This window comes from Scardinius erythrophthalmus (assembly GCF_964197995.2).
Source record: "Scardinius erythrophthalmus genome assembly, chromosome: 6".
NCBI lineage: Eukaryota > Metazoa > Chordata > Actinopteri > Cypriniformes > Leuciscidae > Scardinius > Scardinius erythrophthalmus.
Window position 1 is genome coordinate 38210692 of NC_138226.1, and position 18874 is coordinate 38229565.

An 18874-nucleotide genomic window follows, 5' to 3' on the forward strand; every position below is an offset into this window, starting at 1 on the left:
TAGCCATGAAAGATTTTAATTTGATTAGCTGAAATGTTTATTTCAGTCTTTTAGGTTCAGTCACATTAGTGATATTTCAGCAGGAAAAAAGGCCTATTGTCAATAGAGTTGTAGCACAGCTCATGCAGAAGTCACTTTGAAACCAAGATCAGCATACTATTGTGTTTTGGACGCTTGTCCGCAGAATGGGAATCTTGTGTTCTGGTGTCCCCACCGAGGGGTTCAGGTTTGACTGGTAGGCATGGTCCAGTTAACCCCTCTAAAGAGATGCTGTACGACACCTAGACCATTAAAAAAACATCTTTCTTTTTATGCATACATTTTATGGCAGATGCTTTTATCCAAAGTAAATTCCATTCCATTCAAGGTTTGCATTTGATCAGTTCAAGCATTTCCTGCGAATCGAACCCATGACCTTAGCGTTGACAGCGTCACACTGTACTGTTTAAGATACAGAAATGCTTCCTATTAAAAAGAAGACATTTATTATGACAAGATACATTTTTTGGGAAGCAACATTTTATATTTTCCCTGGCATACTTGTAAAAAGAGTACTTGTTCCTGAAATTTACTTAGTTACTTAACATACAGAATATACTTAAGTGTGAAAAGAAGTGTTTTTACACTTAATTGCATGTTAACTGAAAATGTAATATAGTTTCAATTCATAATAAATGCAATTAGATGAACTGTCGAGTGCTTTTTTGACCCACTTAAGTAAGACTTTAGTACATCTTTAGATATAATTTTATAATCACTTATATTGTCTTTGAAATATAAGTGAAAGTACTGACAAGCATTTATTTCTACCGAAACTTGTGTCATATATCTGCAATTACACGTTTGTAATGGAGTTGCAATCTATCACATTTAAAGTATATTAACTTTAAATGTAATTTTGAAAAACAAAGTTAAGATGTATTATACATGTGCAGTTAGTATGTTAGTCAGCAACACATTCAAATAAGTGCACTTCTTTAACTATTAAACCAATAATTTAAATTGCACTTTAAAGTTAAACTTTAATTCAACATTATAGGGTGCACATTTTAAAGTGTTTTTAAGTGTAAGAAACATAGTCTTGAAAGCGTTCTTAAGTGACATATTTCATTAACATTATATCCGCAAGTACAGGGTATTTTTTTGTCCATGATGTTACACCAGAACTTTCTAGGTGGGTTAGTTCTCACACACTGACTATTGCTGTTATTGTCTTTTTATAACTGTTCTGTCTGTCTTTCCTTCGTTCTCAATGGTGTTTGTCTAAATGAACTAATCAGCTTTCATATCGAGATAGTACTGTGTCTCTAGCTTCTTTATTCCTGATATGTCTGCTCTCCTTTTTTAATGTACTTTTAAGATTTGAAGTACACTAAAAGTGCACATTCTTAAGTGGACTCCTTTTTCACAAGGGTAGTCACATAGCTTTTTCATCAGCTCAGGTAACAGACTTCCGTTACATACTGTTATGTACTGTTTCTTACTCCGGGAGTCCTGCCAACTGCCCCTGAGATGAATGTGAATGTTAATGGATAGCTTTCTCCATGTATTATAGACCTCATTAGTCACTAGCATACCTCTTAACTAGCTTAACCATTACTAACAAGTATAAAACAACCTGGACATGAACAGCATGGAAATTCACATTAGTCTAAGCGATTTTGTCTATTTTTACCACAGTGGCAAATCAGTGGCAGTGTAGCATGTAAACGTAAACGAGACAATATGCAGTACATCATTCTTTAAGATTGTAAGTCTAGTTTCTGTGTTTAGCTGGTGGCAGGACTTTGCCTTCATTTCCAATCGCCTACAAATTATTGTATCAGTATGGCCAGGCCACTGGGAGGTTGAGAAATTGTGGAGTCTTTTGTATGTGGCAGATTAGTATTGACAAAATGTCTGCCATGCCATATATCATCAGAAACCAGTGCGGCCACAGAGCTTGTGTTGTAGTCATGTCGGTGTGTCCATCTGAGGCTGATTTTACCTACTGCAGTGACATTAGATGACTGTAAGTCAACATTTGTAGTACATGCAGGAAGGGTGTGTAGGCATGAGATATGTTTAACTGTATGCAAATAAAGAATGATTTTAGGGAGCGGCAACCAATAGAAGTGAATAGTGAAGTGTTGGCGGCAAGATTGAGGATTTGCTATAATTTATGTGGTGGTACTCGTTTTGCTGACTATGAGCCTGAAGGATTTTGTGAACCCAGACTGGCGCTTGCGATTTCTCAGCAGATAAATAGCCGCGATGGCAATGCACTCTCACTGTTTCTCGTCCATCTTTACTATTAAGCATTTTATGTACTGATTCCATTTAGATTTAGTCTTTTCCCTTTCAAAATGTTAACGACAAGAAAACTGCGATTTTTTTGAAAACTGAAACCTGAATATGACAAACTTGCAATTGCAAGTTATAAAGTCCAATTCTGAGGGAAAAAACGACTGACCTCGAGTTTATATCTTGCAATTCTGACTTTATAATTCACACAAAAAAAAGAAAAAAAGTGAGAATTGCGAGAAAGTCAGAATTGTGAGATAAAAAGCCGCAATTACCTTTTTAATTTTTTACTCAGTGGCGGGAACAAGCTTCATACTTCTCTAACAGGTTTACTCAGTTTTGTTTTTGTTTTTTGGGGTTGAAATATGACCTAGACATGTTTCTGACAGGTTTCATGAGATTCACACTTATGTATATTAATATATCCCTCCCCCCCTCCCTCTGTTTGTGTCTAGCTTGTCATCTACAGCGTAACAAACTGATGTTGTGAGCAACATGGCTGACAGCGTGACTGTTTCCCAGTCAGAGTTTAGTGGCTCCGCGGCCAGATTAGAATAAACCCAGTGTGTTTACATCCTGTTTGCGTGTGCTCACAAACACCCAATGAGGGTGAACACCACGGCAGAATTTACCCAGCACAATAGGAGCGCCATCAGCGACGTTGCCTTGACTTTGTTATGTATAAGCAGCTCTCTACAGCACTGCAACATCAAGGCGAGAGTGTGGCTGCAGGCACGCATTATATTTTGCATTGAAGGAGTCGGTTATTTTCCTTTGATGTGTTCTTCAGAGACGACGGCCTGTCTGAATATCTATCAAAGCACCCAGTGACTTAGAGCAGCGCAGAATGACAGATTACTGTGGAAAAAAAAGAAAACTGTGTTTAACGGGGGTTGGTTTATATGCCTAATGCTTTGTTCTTGGTGATAGGTTCTGATGAAAGACAGAGAAGATGTGTTTTTAAGTAGTGTGTCTGTCCTTCGACCTATACTGCTCTTTACCTCTGTTTGAGACTTCAGTGAAGCCAAAATTAGATTAAGAGTCATTGAGAGAGAGAAAAAGGAGATCTTGAAGCATGTCACCAGTTGTGTTTGTTTAGTCTGTTTTCATTGGACTTCATCACATGTCTGTCATCACATGTCACGTGTCATCCTCATTGTCACTATCAGTTCATCTGTATCACCTGTGTTCAGTTAATCATCGTCATCTGTGTTTGTTCCGTCTGTTCAGTCTTTGTCCGATCTACGTTGTGCATATCGTGTGTTGCTGCCTGTCCTGCTATCATTTATATTATTACCATTAAACCTTTGTGTTGGAAATATATCCTCATCTCGTCTGCCTTCCTGCAACCACATGTGACAAAGCAGAAGTAGAGGGAATCTAAAAAAAAGATGAGAGCACCACATTCATATTTGCCTTAAAACACCCCATCAAGCAATAAGACACTGCAGACAGGGATGAATTGTGAATTTAATCATATTTCTGTTCCTCTTCCTGTCCTTGTTGCAGAGCTTTTACGGGAAAATCAGTGTTGGCCCATTTATTTTGTTGTCATCTGTGTGGATTCTTACAAAATGGTATTACTTCAGACTCAAAAACATGGTATTACTTCAGACTTTAGAAGCTTCATTCATCAAGGTCAAAAGTAAAAGGAATTTCACCTGGTTCCTGGTCCATAACCACCATACAAATTCATATATATTTGTTCTGTTGTGTCTTTTAATGACTTTTCCATGATCTTTGGACAGGATTGTTTTGTCACATTGAATGAGGATTTTTTTTTTTTTTTACAAATTATTTTACTTATTAGCACTTATTACGGAAATAATACTGTAAGTACACAACTGGCTCGTTTGCTTCGGAACCTGGTGCATTTTCTCCCATAGTTTGGTTTATTTAAGCATATATGAACATGACAATCGAGCTCGGATCTGCACCAAAACAATCGCTCCGAGATTGCCTGAACGAGGTGGTCTCGGCCCAAATGAAAACAAACTCTGAAGTGGTTCGGTTGAGGTGAGAATGCAATCCGACCCAACGGATCATGCGGTATCAATTAATAATGGGAAATGTGTTATTTCCCATTATGCAGCAGTATCTATTTACAGTTCAGGTCAGAATTATTGGCACCCTTGGTAAATATGATCAAAGATGGCTGTGAAAATAAATCTGCATTGTTTATCCTTTTGATGTTTCATTCGATGAAATTCACATTTCACACAAAAATCTAACCTTTCATTGAAGTAAATGATGAGTAAATTTCACATGATTAAATAAATATGAGTAAAATATCTCTGAAGTATATTCCCATTCATTTTTAATTTTTTTATCACACCAGGGTGATAAATTTGTCCAGCCATGACTTCTAGTTTCACAGGAATCTAAATATGAGGAAACACGAAGACCAAATTCCCTTTATCATCCATTACAATGAGTAAAACCACGGAATATAGTTCTGATGTGCAGCAAAAGATTGTTGAGCATCACACAATAGAAAGTGGATGTAAGAAAATAGCTAAAGCATTGAAAATTCCCATTTCCACCTTCAGGGCAATAATTAAAAGGTTCTAATCAACTTAAGATATTACAAATCTGCCTGGAAGAGGGTGTGTGTCTATATTGTCTTAATGCACGGCAAGGAAGAGAATTTGAGTGGCCAAAGATTCTCCAAGGATCACAGATGGAGAACTGCAGAGATTAGTTGAGTCTTGGGGTCAGAAAGCCTAAAGCCTACATCACCACATGTTGTTCGGGAGGGTTTAAAAAAAAAAATCTCCTCGCTCATCCAAAAACAAACTCCAGCATATTCAGTTTTCAGACAAGACTGGAACTTCAAATGGGACTTTGGGTTTTATGGTCATATGAAACTTAAAAAAAGACCTTTTGTGGCCATCTGGTGGGTTTGGTGCACACAGGGATGAAAAGTACCCCATGCATGGTTAAATATACTGCTGGATCTTTAATGAGCTGGGTCCTGGACATCTTTTTTAGATAGATGGCATCATGGATTCTATCAAATACCAACAGATATAAAATCAAAACCTGACTGCCTCTGCTAGTAATCCTATAATGGGCCGTGGTTGGATCTTCCATCAGGACAATGATCCAAAACATGCATCAACTTCAACACAAAAATAGGTTACTGAGCCCAAAAGGAAGCTTCTGCCACGACTATCGCAGTTCCCTGAGCTGAATCCTATAGAAAATGAGAGGGCTGAACTGAAGAGAAGAAGCTCCAACATGGACCTGGGAATCTGAAGGATCTGGAGAGATTCTGAATGGAGGAATGATCTCTGATCTCCAAACTCATCAGGCATTATAGGAGAAGAGCTGTTATCTTGGGAAAAGGAGGTTGAAAAAAATATTGAATAAAACGGTGCCAATAATTGTGGCCAATGTGTTTTGAAGAAAAAAAATTATTGAAAGAGATTTTCCCCACATCTTCAATTCTTTTACTTCAATGTAAGGTTGGAATTTTGTGATTTTTTTTTTAAATCAAAATCAAAAGGATTATCATGCAGATTTATTTTTACAGGCTTCTTTGATTCATATTTACCAAGGATGCCAATAATTCTGACCACAACCGTATATATGTACAGTATATATACAAAAATACTTAATTATATATAATTTAGCAGCCAGAGCAGGAATCAAAGCTACATTTGTGTGTTTGCATGTTTTACCACAGCTACAGATAAAGCCACAATAAGTGCGCGGATCGAACTTGTCAATCCATCTTGATAGATGACACAGAGGAACGTAAACAGGTGAACTCTGACTAATAAGTGGACTGTTTTACTCACATGTGACTTGAATGAACACATTTGGGTACGCTTTGAAATGTTGCCTGTGAAAGCAAATCGAACCAAGAAGAAAATGCAACATTGTAACAAGTCCCTGTATCTCGGAACAAGCAAACATCTACAGGTCTGAAAAGGCATGAAATGAAAATACTTAAGTGTGAACTGAATTTAATGTTTTTGGACACTTAATTGCATGTTAATTGTAAGGAAATGAAATGTGTTTTAGTTTAAATTTATATTAAAAGCATTTAGCTGAACTTTAGAGTGCTTTTTTGACTGTAATGTAATTTAATAATTTCTTCTGTTGTCTTTATAGTTAAAATTTACTGCTGAATGTACTGACAGACATTTATGGTAAACTAAAATATAAGTTGATATCATTTATGTATTTAAATATATTTGCAATTATACAGTTGTAATGATCAAGTCGCAATTTAGCACATTTAAAATGTATTAACTTTGTATGTATTTAATTTTTTAATTTTGAATAACATGCTACAATTAAAACTCCATAAAAAAACATCAAACACATCGAAATAAGTGCTGTATAAATAATACTTCTTTAAAGCATCACAAAAAATTATACATTGTTGCTAAAGCAAAACTTTTTGACATTATTACAAAGTGCATTTTTAAAAGTGTACTTAAGTTTAAGAAACAGTGATGAAAGTGTACTCTCTCTTTAAACACACTTAAGTGTCCTTTTATTTCATTAATATTATTTTATCTGGAAGTACAGACTTTTTTCAAATTACATTTAAGATTTGAAGAACATGTGCATTCAATATAATTAAGCACACTTCTGTTCCACAAGAGTGAATGGATTTAAACAAATATACCTTTTTAGTATACAAATGTCTCCAATAATTCAAAGAACATCCTGAGGCTGGAATGTATGTTGTTCAGGAAGACACATGCTGCCCTTAAAAAATATGTTTTCTTAGATGGCCTAACACTGTCCCAGAGTTTGAGGCCTCAAGCATCACAGCGACTGTACTCAGATCTGCTTGTGTGTTAATAAATGAGCCTGTGAGTGTGTGTGTGCTAATAAATGGGCAGGCGAAAGTGTGTGTATGAGTTAATAGATGGCTCTGTCTGAGTGTAGCTGACAGAGGGATTATTCGCTCTCATAACTCGGCAGCTCTGCGGACAGATGTTGCCTGCCAGACACTCGTTTGTCATCCAGCAGCAGGCCGACGCGTCCCTGGCCCACACTCTGTGTCTTAAAGACTTAAACACTTACAACTCCACCTCACTGATATACAGCAGCTCATCTGAGATACGACCCGTTCTGCTGAAAAGCTGAAGACTCGCTTAACTGCTTCTCTGCAGCAAAAACTCAAAACTGAAGTGCTGATGGGTTGTGGGGTTCGATATATTCAGTCATTATTGTTACTCAGACATATATGGAAAAAAGTCAAAACAAAAGGTTGTCTCATTAGTATATACACAGCAAAATCCCCAGAGTTAAATTAACTCTGCTCAGAGTACATTTGGTCCCACTCTAAATATTGTTAAAGTTAATGAGATAATTAAGTGATTAATTAAATGATGATCAAGCATAAGTGATGAACACCTGCTGGTAACAAGCAGAATCACTTAAGGAAAGAAGATATTAAAGCCTGGTTTCACAGACAGGGTTTAGATTAAGCCAGGATTGGGCCTTAGTTAAATCAGGACACTTAAGTAGCGTTTTAAACGTGGCTTAGAAAAAAAACTCATTATTGATGTACATCTCAAGACAAAACAATGGCACTGACGTATTTTAAGATATGTCAGTGCAAGATGTTTTCAGCTAAGACAGCTCAAACATGCATTTTAGTCTGGGACTAGGCTTTAGCCTTGTCTGTGAAAACAGCCTTAAAGGGTTAGTTCGCCCATTTAAGACATGAAGTTGTATGCAATCCTTACCAGCACTATAGTGCATACACACTGACCCACTCTGTGCTCACCTCCCTGGTCAGAGTTCTGGCCGCTGGAAGTTTTTCAAGAAAGTAGTCCCGGTTAGTTTCCGGGGCCTCAAAACTGTGCGTTTTTACGTGAAAAAATTATATGCGTTTCAAAGCTTGATTAATTTACATCACAAAAAACACTCCAGACAAAATTCATACCTCAATTTTAATCGGCACTATTTTCTTTACATTTCTATCAATCCGCGCTGCTGTCAACGTCAACAGTGTGCACGTTCCGATCAGCTGTTCCATAGTGTTTACACAATCGAATGACAACGACGTAAAAAGTAGAAAATTAACAATGGTGCGAACTTGTAAATTCCCAGGTTGTGACCACAAGAATGTGCCGGGATCACCGTTCAGATTCCATCGTTTTCCTGTTTCGGATAGCTATGAGACAGCTTTGGCTGGTTGCCATCGGCTACTCTGAGGGAGCTAAAATATCCAGAATCAAGGATTTTCGTGTGTGCAGTGCTCACTTCAGCGAAGACGATTACATCCCCAACCAAGGAGGAAAAAGAAAAAAACAGATTTTAAAGAGTTTTGCTGTACGAGTACCACGGGTAAGCTCTATTTACTAACTTTATGATCCCATGTCTAAACTGTACGGTAAACAAGCTGATGTTTAGACTCCAGTGGAAATCACGTGAAAAGAGGTCTAATATAAAAACAGTATATAGGGATATAGGTACAATTTGCTGAGAAAACTATTTGATTGAACACACACAATTGAGGTTTTGTGTTGCAATCAATAACCATCTGCTGAAGTTCGGCATCGGTATACTCCGGTTCATAAAGGTATCCCTTTGGCGTTGTGCTAACATTACTTTCATCATCATCTGTTCCGTCTGACATTGTGCTTAAATTGGTTTCATCATCAGAATTTTCGTAGTCAGACATGTTGTGTCAGCGAGTCGCGCTATCAACAGCTGATCGGAACGTGCGCACTGTTGACGTTGACAGCAGCGCGGATTGATAGAAATGGAAAGAAAATAGTGCCGATTAAAACTGAGGTATGAATTTTGTCTGGAGTGTTTTTTGTGATGTAAATTAATCAAGCTTTGAAACGCATATAATTTTTTCACGTAAAAACGCACGGTTTTGAGGCCCCGGAAACTAACCGGGACTACTTTCTTGAAAAACTTCCAGCAGCCAGAACTCTGACCAGGAAGGTGAGCACAGAGTCGGTCAGTGTGTATGCACTATAGTGCTGGTAAGGGTTGCATACAACTTCATGTCTTAAATGGGCGAACTAACCCTTTAAATCTCTTAAGATCTCAGCAGAGGATGAACAACTCAACAAACAGCATTACTAGCTTCACTTATTACTAACCAGATTGACTTTATTTTGTCATTCATCTACAGAAGTTCTTTTTGAGAATTAACAGAGGTTTAGAATTAGAATTAAGAAATGTATGGTCACCATTATGGTGATCAGTGTTTCCTTTAGTTGGGGAGTTTGACTCTTGGCTTTTTTATGTGAGTTTGTGGTCTTTGTAACAGCATTTACCAAAACACATAATTTGTTGCAAAGCACGCCAGACACAAAGGCGATCAGGTGATGTAGTTTTCAGCATCATAAAAAAGAATAATTCACTAATCTTATCCTTGACCAGAAGTGGTTATTTGTTATTAACAGACTATATTCACCAGCAATACTTCCTTGCAACAGATCAGACATTCTGAATTTTGATTTTTAAATACATTGTAGGATTTTTTTTTATAGACACACACAGACATCAAGAAGCAGCATTTGAATCTTAACAACGGTGACAAGCTTCATGCCACAATGCATGCTGGGAGCCATGAGTTTTATAATATGGTGGCTCCCAGCATGCACTGCGGCATGAAGCTTAATAAAAACATAGGCATGTTAAAAAAAAATAAAAAATAAAAAAACTAATAAACACCATACGATTATTAAAACTTGAGCTAAAATTAAAAATAAAACAGAAAATATAAAATTAAAATCCTATTCAAGATATTAACAAAAACAAACAAACTCTAATAGTATATCAATAATACAAAAATAACACCACATCCTGAACATCAGTGCTAAACCAAACATTGTCAGAATAATAACAAATGCTGCACTTATAACCTGAAATCTGCAATTATTGTATGAAAGTTCTGGGAGATTTTTGATAGTGACGGCATAAAGAAAAGTTGAAAGAGCATATTGATTTTAGTGCTCTGTAGAGAGGTAAAAGTATTTGATTTCTAGGCTTTTATACTAGAGAAGCTGTTCTGAATAGCTGTTCTTTGGCACAGGTCTGTACCTGAATGATGTGTTTGTGTTTTCTGGTTTTCTTTGTGTAAGGAGATGAATGCGAACAGACATTTGTTCTGAACAAACACAGTTGTCCCTTTAGATTTGTAATTTATTTACCATCACTAAATGAGGTCAGTCCAATACGTTTGCTTCTGTCTCATTCAAGCCTGTTGTGTCTTTGTGTGTTTTATCTGCAGGAACCCATCGCCTACCCTACGCCACCCTGAGCACTGGTCCAGGAGTTTTAGCCACTTCATTGCCCAGTGAGTACAACAGCTTTATCATTCTGTCCCTGTACAGAGGAAACTCTCGCTCTGATGTGTTTTCTCACTAGTATAGGGTTTTATTTTTTCCTTGGTCTAGCAGTGGTGGACAAAGAACACAAATCCACACACCCTGATAAAATATGTATTCAGTAAAAATATAAGCACTCATTTTCATTCTTTTTTTTTATTTATTTAGATTTTTAAGTATTACATGTAAAAAGTACTGATTGATGAACCATGTTTATTATTTATTCTAGCCAGCAGTAGTCAGACTAGTCATTAATCAGCACCAAGAAAGATAAGTGCAGACATTTAACATGTATTTATCTGCCTAAAAAAATAAAATAACAATAAAATTGTACCCTATCAAAAATTTTAAATAAATATAAAATACGTTAAAATATCAATCAAGGTTATTGATAATTCAAGTGTGCAAATAATTGAAATATTATTAAAAAATTAGGAAACACTAAATTTGAGTTTGTCAGGGTTTCAAAACAATATACAGGGTTTGAAATTCACTTTTTTGTTCACCAGTCACCGTGGCTAGTGCTTTTTCAAAGTTACTTGCCACTCAGCATTTTCACTGTCCTCAGTTTTGACATCGAGACCATGTGGGAAAACGGCCATATGGATGTTTTTTAAATTATCTCAAAATTTGGAAGCAGGATTATTAGGCTGCTGTCACTTTAAGACCTGGCGCACTGATCGATTATACTGTAACACGTGCGTTTTCTTTCTCAACTGTTTATGTTCATTTAAAACATCACTGACTGTTTACGTGAATACTCGCCAAGACTGGCATTTTGACATAATTTTGTGTGTATTTGACTGTTTAAGCAGCGAAAAAGAACAAAATTTTGTACTGAGAGTTGGCTTTGTGTGCGCGCACTTTGGACGTGAACATAACATTTGTGGGAATTAGTAAAATTATGCACAATATGCGAAATCCCACGCCGAAATTCAAGCCCTGTAACACCAACAATTTCCATCCGGATCAAATTAAACGAGTGAGTTGAGAGCAGGTTTGTGTGTAACTTGCTGTCGGAGAGATGAGAGAGAGAGAAAGCACAGCTTTTATCGTGTATCTATTCTGCGGGAAATGATTATTGGAAGCGTTTCAGATATTTCAGTATCGATATCGAAAAGTCTAGATTTTTGACAACACTACATTGTACTTAATTTATTATTTCAGAGGCCTTTTAAAATGCCAACAGATAAAAAATCTAAATCTGACAGTCTCTGCTAGAAATTTTATAATGGGCTGTGGTTGGATCAGGACAATGATCCAAAACAAACACAAAAATAAGTCACTGAGCACAAAATGAAGCTTCTTCCATCTTAGTCCCCTGACCTGAATCCTATAGAGAACTGAAGAGGAGAGTGTATCAACATGGATCTGGGAATCTGAAGGGTTCTGTATGGAGGAATGATCTCTGATCTCCAATCTCATCAGGCATTATAGGAGAAGACTCAGAGCGCTTATCTTGACAAAAGAATAAAAGGCTGCCGTTAATTGTGTATTCGAGAAAAACATTTGACAATGAGATTTTCCCCCATTTTCAATTGTTTACTTTAATGAACGGTTCAGTTTTTGTGAATTGTTTGAATAAAAGGTCACAATGCAGATTTAGTGCTAGTGTTACCAGAAAATAGTGCTAGTCAACTGACAGAGCAAGAGACAGGAGAAGACACGCATAACAAACCAGAAGGAGATTAACAAAGGGAATATAAAGGGAAGGAGGTGACAAATAATCAGCGAAACAAGAAGATGAATGAGCAAACGAGGAGGAGGAGCCAAAACAGATTGAACAGGAGGAGGGAAACATGCAAGACCAAAAGAACAGCCAAACCAAGATCTGACACAAAAAGCACAGAAAGACTAGATATGATCGGAGTGATACTGACAGCTTTTTTGTGTGAAATGTTTTGTTTTAGTATTATCTTTATATGATCAAATTAGTATTATCAAACGACTCTTGATATTTGTGATATCTAATGCAATGACATTCTGATTTTCTAAATACATTTTGTGGTTCTTTACCGCTATTCTGTCTCTAGTAATTTCACTTGACAAGGCAAATGCTGGCTATTTCTGTATGAGCAAAACATGCAGAGAACTTCTCAGATATACGGTCTAATTCCTGTCAGAGAGACTGTAAATAAAAGAGGCCCAGCTCTGTGTGTATAAGAGCAAGGATTATTATTTCATTATTGAGAATGAACACATCATAGAGAGGGATGTTGTGTGCACAGCAGGAGGGCTGTGAATGCTAATTGACTCATTTATTTGTGTTAGTTGTTCATTTGTCAGTGTGGCGGGTCTGCTGGCCGCTCCTGATGAATTAAAAGCACAGACGTAGTCATATTCATAAAGTGTGTTTGTGCATGTATCTGTGTGCTCGTGGGATTTTATCCTGACTGCTCTTTAAGTGCTCATGAGTGTCTACTGTATGTGTACAATTTTCCACACAAATGGATGGTTTGGTGTTGTGGTTAAAACTCAAGGTTGGATGTTCTTTCTGGGACCACAGTGGTTGAGCCATTAACTATCACCATTGTGCCCTTGAGCAAGGCACTTAACTGCAGGTTATTCCAGGGCAACATCGGTTCTGAAAGGTTTTGAAGGCTCAGTACTGTAGTATACCTGTGGAAGTTTCTCCCTTCATTTCCTCAGGTTATTTTATATGTAAGGAGGGGGGCATCGAGGATAAAAACTTTGGAAATGGGAAACCCCGGGTCTGTATCATTTAAATCAGATTTTCACTTTTCACAATTCATTCAAAAACTGATGGGAAAAAAATTAGGCCCATCCTCCTTTTTTTCTTTTTTTTTTTTTCTTGTTTGATCAGTCATTTCTCTAGGAAATACATAAAACAGAAGTGAAGTCAGCTGCAACTTTCATGCTGACTTTAAGATGAGAAAAACATTTAATAAATACATATGTTATTTTGAATAGACTTTTAGAAATAGAAATATAATTTTGTGGTCTTGGGGAAGTATCACACAGCAAGGCAAAGCAATATTGATGCAATTCACCTTCACGCTAAAGGTATTTAAAGCTTTTGGAACTCATTATTAAGAAGTTTTGATTAATTTAATACACTGAAATGGGTAACACTTTATTTTACAGTGTCCTTGTTACATATGTTACATGTACTTACCATAGCAATAACAGTAAATTAAGCATAATTAAATGCAACTAACCCTCAACCAAACCCTAATCCTACCCTAACCCTATAGTAAGTATGGAGTTCATTATTATTACTCAGTACTTAAATATATAATTACACTGTAATAGTGACACCTTAAAATAAAGTGTAACCCCCAGTTCTTAAATGTATAATTACACTATAACAATGAAGTCTTAAAATAAAGTGTAAACCTGAAATGTTATGTTTACTGTAGTTAAAAATATTCTGCAATAAACTATATTTTAATTTAATGTAATTAGTTGTGATCGACAGTTTGAATATTCTCTGAATATTTTCAACCTGCTAATTGATATGACAAAAGTTATGTTTCCATCCGCCTATTTGTATGCGCATTTTGGGATATCACATAAAAATGCTGGATGGAAACCCCAAGATGTGCATAAATTATATAATTGTCCATAAAAGACTTGCGCGCTCAATTGAGCGATACCGAATTTTATCTGATAAATCGACATGCACATAAACTACGTTTGAAACACTTAATAAATCCCTCAATGCGCAACAATAAAAACTCACGTGACTTTTCCTCAACAGTGGATGTGATTGGATAATTGTACAAATCAGCGGATCATTGCACAGCCTCTCAAATGTTGGTTTGAGTCTATCATCAAAATGACAGTAGCGTCTCACATGATTGCGTTCTCGAACACCAGGCATCTAAATGTGTTTCTTCTGTGCGCGCTGAGATGCAAGTCATTTATGATGTAGGAGAAAAGAGCCACAGTTTCTTCCCAGATTCTTCCAGCAACTTACATTTTTATTACAGATATTTCACAATTTACCAAAAGGTTTACCAAAAAGTTGTGATTTTCTTCTCTTGAACACATGGTGTGGAAAGGGTGCTTTATTTGCAATTTCTTTATGCAATATTCCAATTTTGTGCATAGGTTAAATTAGCAACTTTGGATGGAAACAGCAAATGTTAATGTGTTTGGTATTGGAGGACTAGATCTGCTATGCACCCCTCCCCACAGAGCAAGTATGGACTCTGCTGTGAGCATGTAAGATATGCTGCTGCATGAATAGACATACATAAATCCTGTTGCAGATCTAGACAGGTGGAGCTGGGGGAGGTGGAGGGGTTCAGAGGAAGCTTATCTCAAACTCTGAACCAGACTTTTTGGTAACACTTTATTTTGATGGTCCCTTTTGAACATTCTGGTTGACATGTAGGCAACTACATGTCAACTAGCAGTCATTAGAGTATTAGTAGACGGTCTGCTTAATATCTGCTAACTCTTTATTGTGATAGTCCTCAACAGACATTCTACTGTCTATAAGTAACCCTAACTTTGCAACTACATGTCAGCTTATTCTAACCCTAACCCTACCAGTCTACAAATTCTCTACAAACACTATAATGAGAGTTAGTATGAGAGTTAGAGATGTAAGTGCAACATTAATTATAGTCAACAGAATGTGTTAAAGTGAAACCGACTATGTAAATGTTGAGCAAGCAAGCTCATTTGGCTGCAGAATCAGCAGAGGTTAATCATTTGATTTGTGATTGCCAACAGATTGCATGGAAAGGATACCAGAAGCTTGCATTGTGTTTTCTGAGATTGTATTAGAAACACCTATAGGCAGTAGGCATGCAGAGAGTCCATTGTTCCTGTCTTGAGGAGTATTTAGAAAGTTGATGAGGCTTTAGTGTCCACAACATGCTCCAGTGTCATTATTAAACAAACTGATATTCGTTTGTATAAATCTGTTTGTCTAATTAAGATGTGATCAGTAATAGTGCAGCAGATTAGTAAAAAAATCGTTCACTTTGGTATAGAAGCATGAAATTTGGCACAGATACTCTCTAAGGGCCACTATTTTGGAAAAAGGCGTTGGCCACTCAAAAAGGCCGCCATTGCTATTCAATGCTTATTATATCAATTATTCAAACAGTGATCCAAGCATAAAATTTGATACAAATATACTCTCTAAGGACTAGGACTCTAGGACATTGTTAATAGAAAAAGATGCTTGTCCCTCAAAAATTCAAGATGGCCGCCATTTTTAAAGATGGCCACTGTTCCTGTCGAATATTAAGGTGAGACATGGCAGGCAAAAACATTGTTTTTTTTTTTTACTGGTCAATTTTGAGATTTTTTGATATTTGTCTTCAATAACATGTCTTCTTTCAGACTGTGGTGAAAAAAAGTCCAAAAAACACATTTAGATCTTTATTTTACTACACTTTGTCTGTTTGCGTCTGTAGATTTCGCGTAAATTCAACAAAAGTTGTCGTTGTAAATCCGCCGATCTGCGATCTCTGTCTGCTCTCTGTCTTCACAGGCACCGCTGGAAAGCTCTGTCTTCACTGTACAATGCTGTCGGATCCAAATATGGTCATTTCCTTTTTATCAGCAACCAATCGCGAAAGTAAAAGGGCTGAATGCGCAATCTCATTGGCTGATGATGAATCTTTAAAGCCCGTTTTCTCAAAATGACCTTTCTCTCATACTCCAAGTCTGAAATCTCCACTTCAGTAGCACCTATATACACCAATCTTTCCAGTCTTGTACCTAGTTATATTATGAAGACATTTACAGAGGGATCTGTAAATATATTATTCCTAGCCTGATTTATATAACATTTTATTCCAAAAAACATGGCGAAAATAATTTTTTAAGGCTATTGACAGTATATTATGATTTACAGGATAACAAAAGTAGATATCCATAAATTCCTCTGTATTTTTTCCCCATCTAATATGTGAACACAATGAAAAAAATATTTTTAATTTGGCTTTATCCAATACTCAGATTTCGTTTTTTTTTTAAATATATACAAATTAGCGCATATTTAATTAGATATTGCCTAATTTGCTAATTTAAACATTAAATTACAGAAAACTTTTAATACATTTTTTTCTCATCTTAATGTAGGTAATCAACTGGGAAAGTTTCATGGTGATATCTGCTAGTTTTTTTATTTTTACCCTATTCACCCGTAGTGTCTCGCCTTAATTATTTAAATTGTTAAAATGGTGATGCAAGCATACAATTAGGCAGAAATACTCTTCAAGGAACACTCTTTTGGAAAAAGGTATGTGCCACTCAAAAATTCAGGATGGCCACCATTTTCAAGATGGCCACCATTTCTGTCAAATAGTTATAATGTCTGCTTTGTCTGCCTCCTCTTCTTTGACCTGTCCAGCTTAGTTAAACTTGCCAGGGATATAAAATCCCCGCCGGCATAGCTCTCAGGTTCAATGGAGTTCACACACAAGCCTCTCCACCACGGCAAGGTATAGTCCACAGAGAGGAAGGGCCACTGTTAGAAAAAAGGATACGCGACTGGTACAGGTTGCACATACAGTGGGGAGAACAAGTATTGGATACACTGCTGATTTTGAAGGTTTTCCTACTTACAAAGCATGTAGAGGTCTGTCATTTTTATCATAGGTACACTTCAACTGTGAGAGACGGAAATCCAGAAAATCACATTGTATGATTTTTAAATAATTAATTTGCATTTTATTGCATGACATAAGTATTTGATCACCTACCAACCAGTAAGAATTCCGACTCTCACAGACCTGTTAGTTTTTCTTTAAGAAGCCCTCCGGTTCTCCACTCATTATCTGTATTAATGGCACCTGTTTGAACTTGTTACCTGTGTACCTGTACACACACTCAATCAAACAGACTCTAACCTCTCCACAATGGCCAAGACTAGAGAGCTTTGTAAGGACATCAGGGATAAAATTGTAGACCTGCTCAAGGCTGGGATGGGCTACAGGACAATAGGCAAGCAGCTTGGTGAGAAGGCAACAACTGTTGGCGCAATTATTAGAAAATGGAAGAAGTTCAAGATGACGGTCAATCTCCCTCCATCTGGGGCACCATGCAAAATCTCACCTCGTGGGGCATCAATGATCATGAGGAAGGTGAGGGATCAGCCCAGAACTACACGGCAGAACCTGGTCAATGACCTGAAGAGAGCAGGGACGACAGTCTCAAAGAAAACCATTAGTAGTAACACACTACGCCGTCATGGATTAAAATCCTGCAGTGCACGCAAGGTCCCCCTGCTCAAGCCGAAGCATGTCCAGGCCCTTCTGAAGTTTGCCAATGACCATCTGGATGATCCAGAGGAGGAATGGGAGAAGGTCATGTGGTCTGATGAGACAAAAATAGAGCTTTTTGGTCTAAACTCCACTCGCCGTGTTTGGAGGAAGAAGAAGGATGAGTACAACCCCAAGAACACCATCCCAACCGTGAAGCATGGAGGTGGAAACATCATTCTTTGGGGATGCTTTTCTGCAAAGGGGACAGGCCGACTGCACCGTATTGAGGGGAGGATGGATGGGGCCATGTATTGCGAGATCTTGGCCAACAACCTCCTTCCCTTAGTAAGAGCATTGAAGATGGGTCGTGGCCGGTTCTTCCAGCAGGACAACGACCCGAAACACACAGCCAGGGCAACTAAGGAGTGGCTCCGTAAGAAGCATCTCAAGGTCCTGGAGTGGCCTAGCCAGTCTCCAGACTTGAACCCAATAGAAGATCTTTGGAGGAGCTGAAAGTCCGTATTGCCCAGCGACAGCCCCGACACCTGCAGGATCTGGAGATGGTCTGTATGGAGGAGTGGGCCAGAACCCCTGCTGCAGTGTGTGCAAACCTGGTCAAGAACTACAGGAAACGTATGATCTCTGTAATTGCAAACAAAGGTTTCTGTACCAAATATTAAGTTCTGCTTTTCTGATGTATCAAATACTTATGTCTTGCAATAAAATGCAAATTAATTACTTAAAAATCATACAATGTGATTTTCTGGATTTTTGTTTTAGATTCCGTCACTCACAGTTGAAGAGTACCTATGATAAAAATTACAGACTTCTACATGCTTTGTAAGTGGGAAAACCTGCAAAATCAGCAGTGTATCAAATACTTGTTCTCCCCACTGTATCTGCGAGAGGGAAGGCGGAAGGACCATCAGAATTAAGACTGGTTTCAACAATATAGGTGACCAGTTCAGAAAGAGCCATAAGAAAGATGGCTGGTTGAATCGTTTCACTCTGTGACTCTTTCTCAAGCCTGCTGAGGTGGAGTTTCTCTCTGTTGTAAAGATGAATGAGACACAAATGATG

General features: G+C 37.3%; 1 protein-coding gene across 1 annotated transcript in view; it reads left to right on the top strand.

Moving 5' to 3' along the window:
- Positions 1-18874, top strand: part of myo3b (myosin IIIB) — a 154554-nt gene that overhangs the window by 10823 nt on the left and 124857 nt on the right. Inside the window, exon 5 of the mRNA XM_081369161.1 lies at positions 10508-10573. Coding sequence (XP_081225287.1) covers positions 10508-10573 — 66 coding nt within the window. The remainder of the gene's footprint in view (positions 1-10507; positions 10574-18874) is intronic.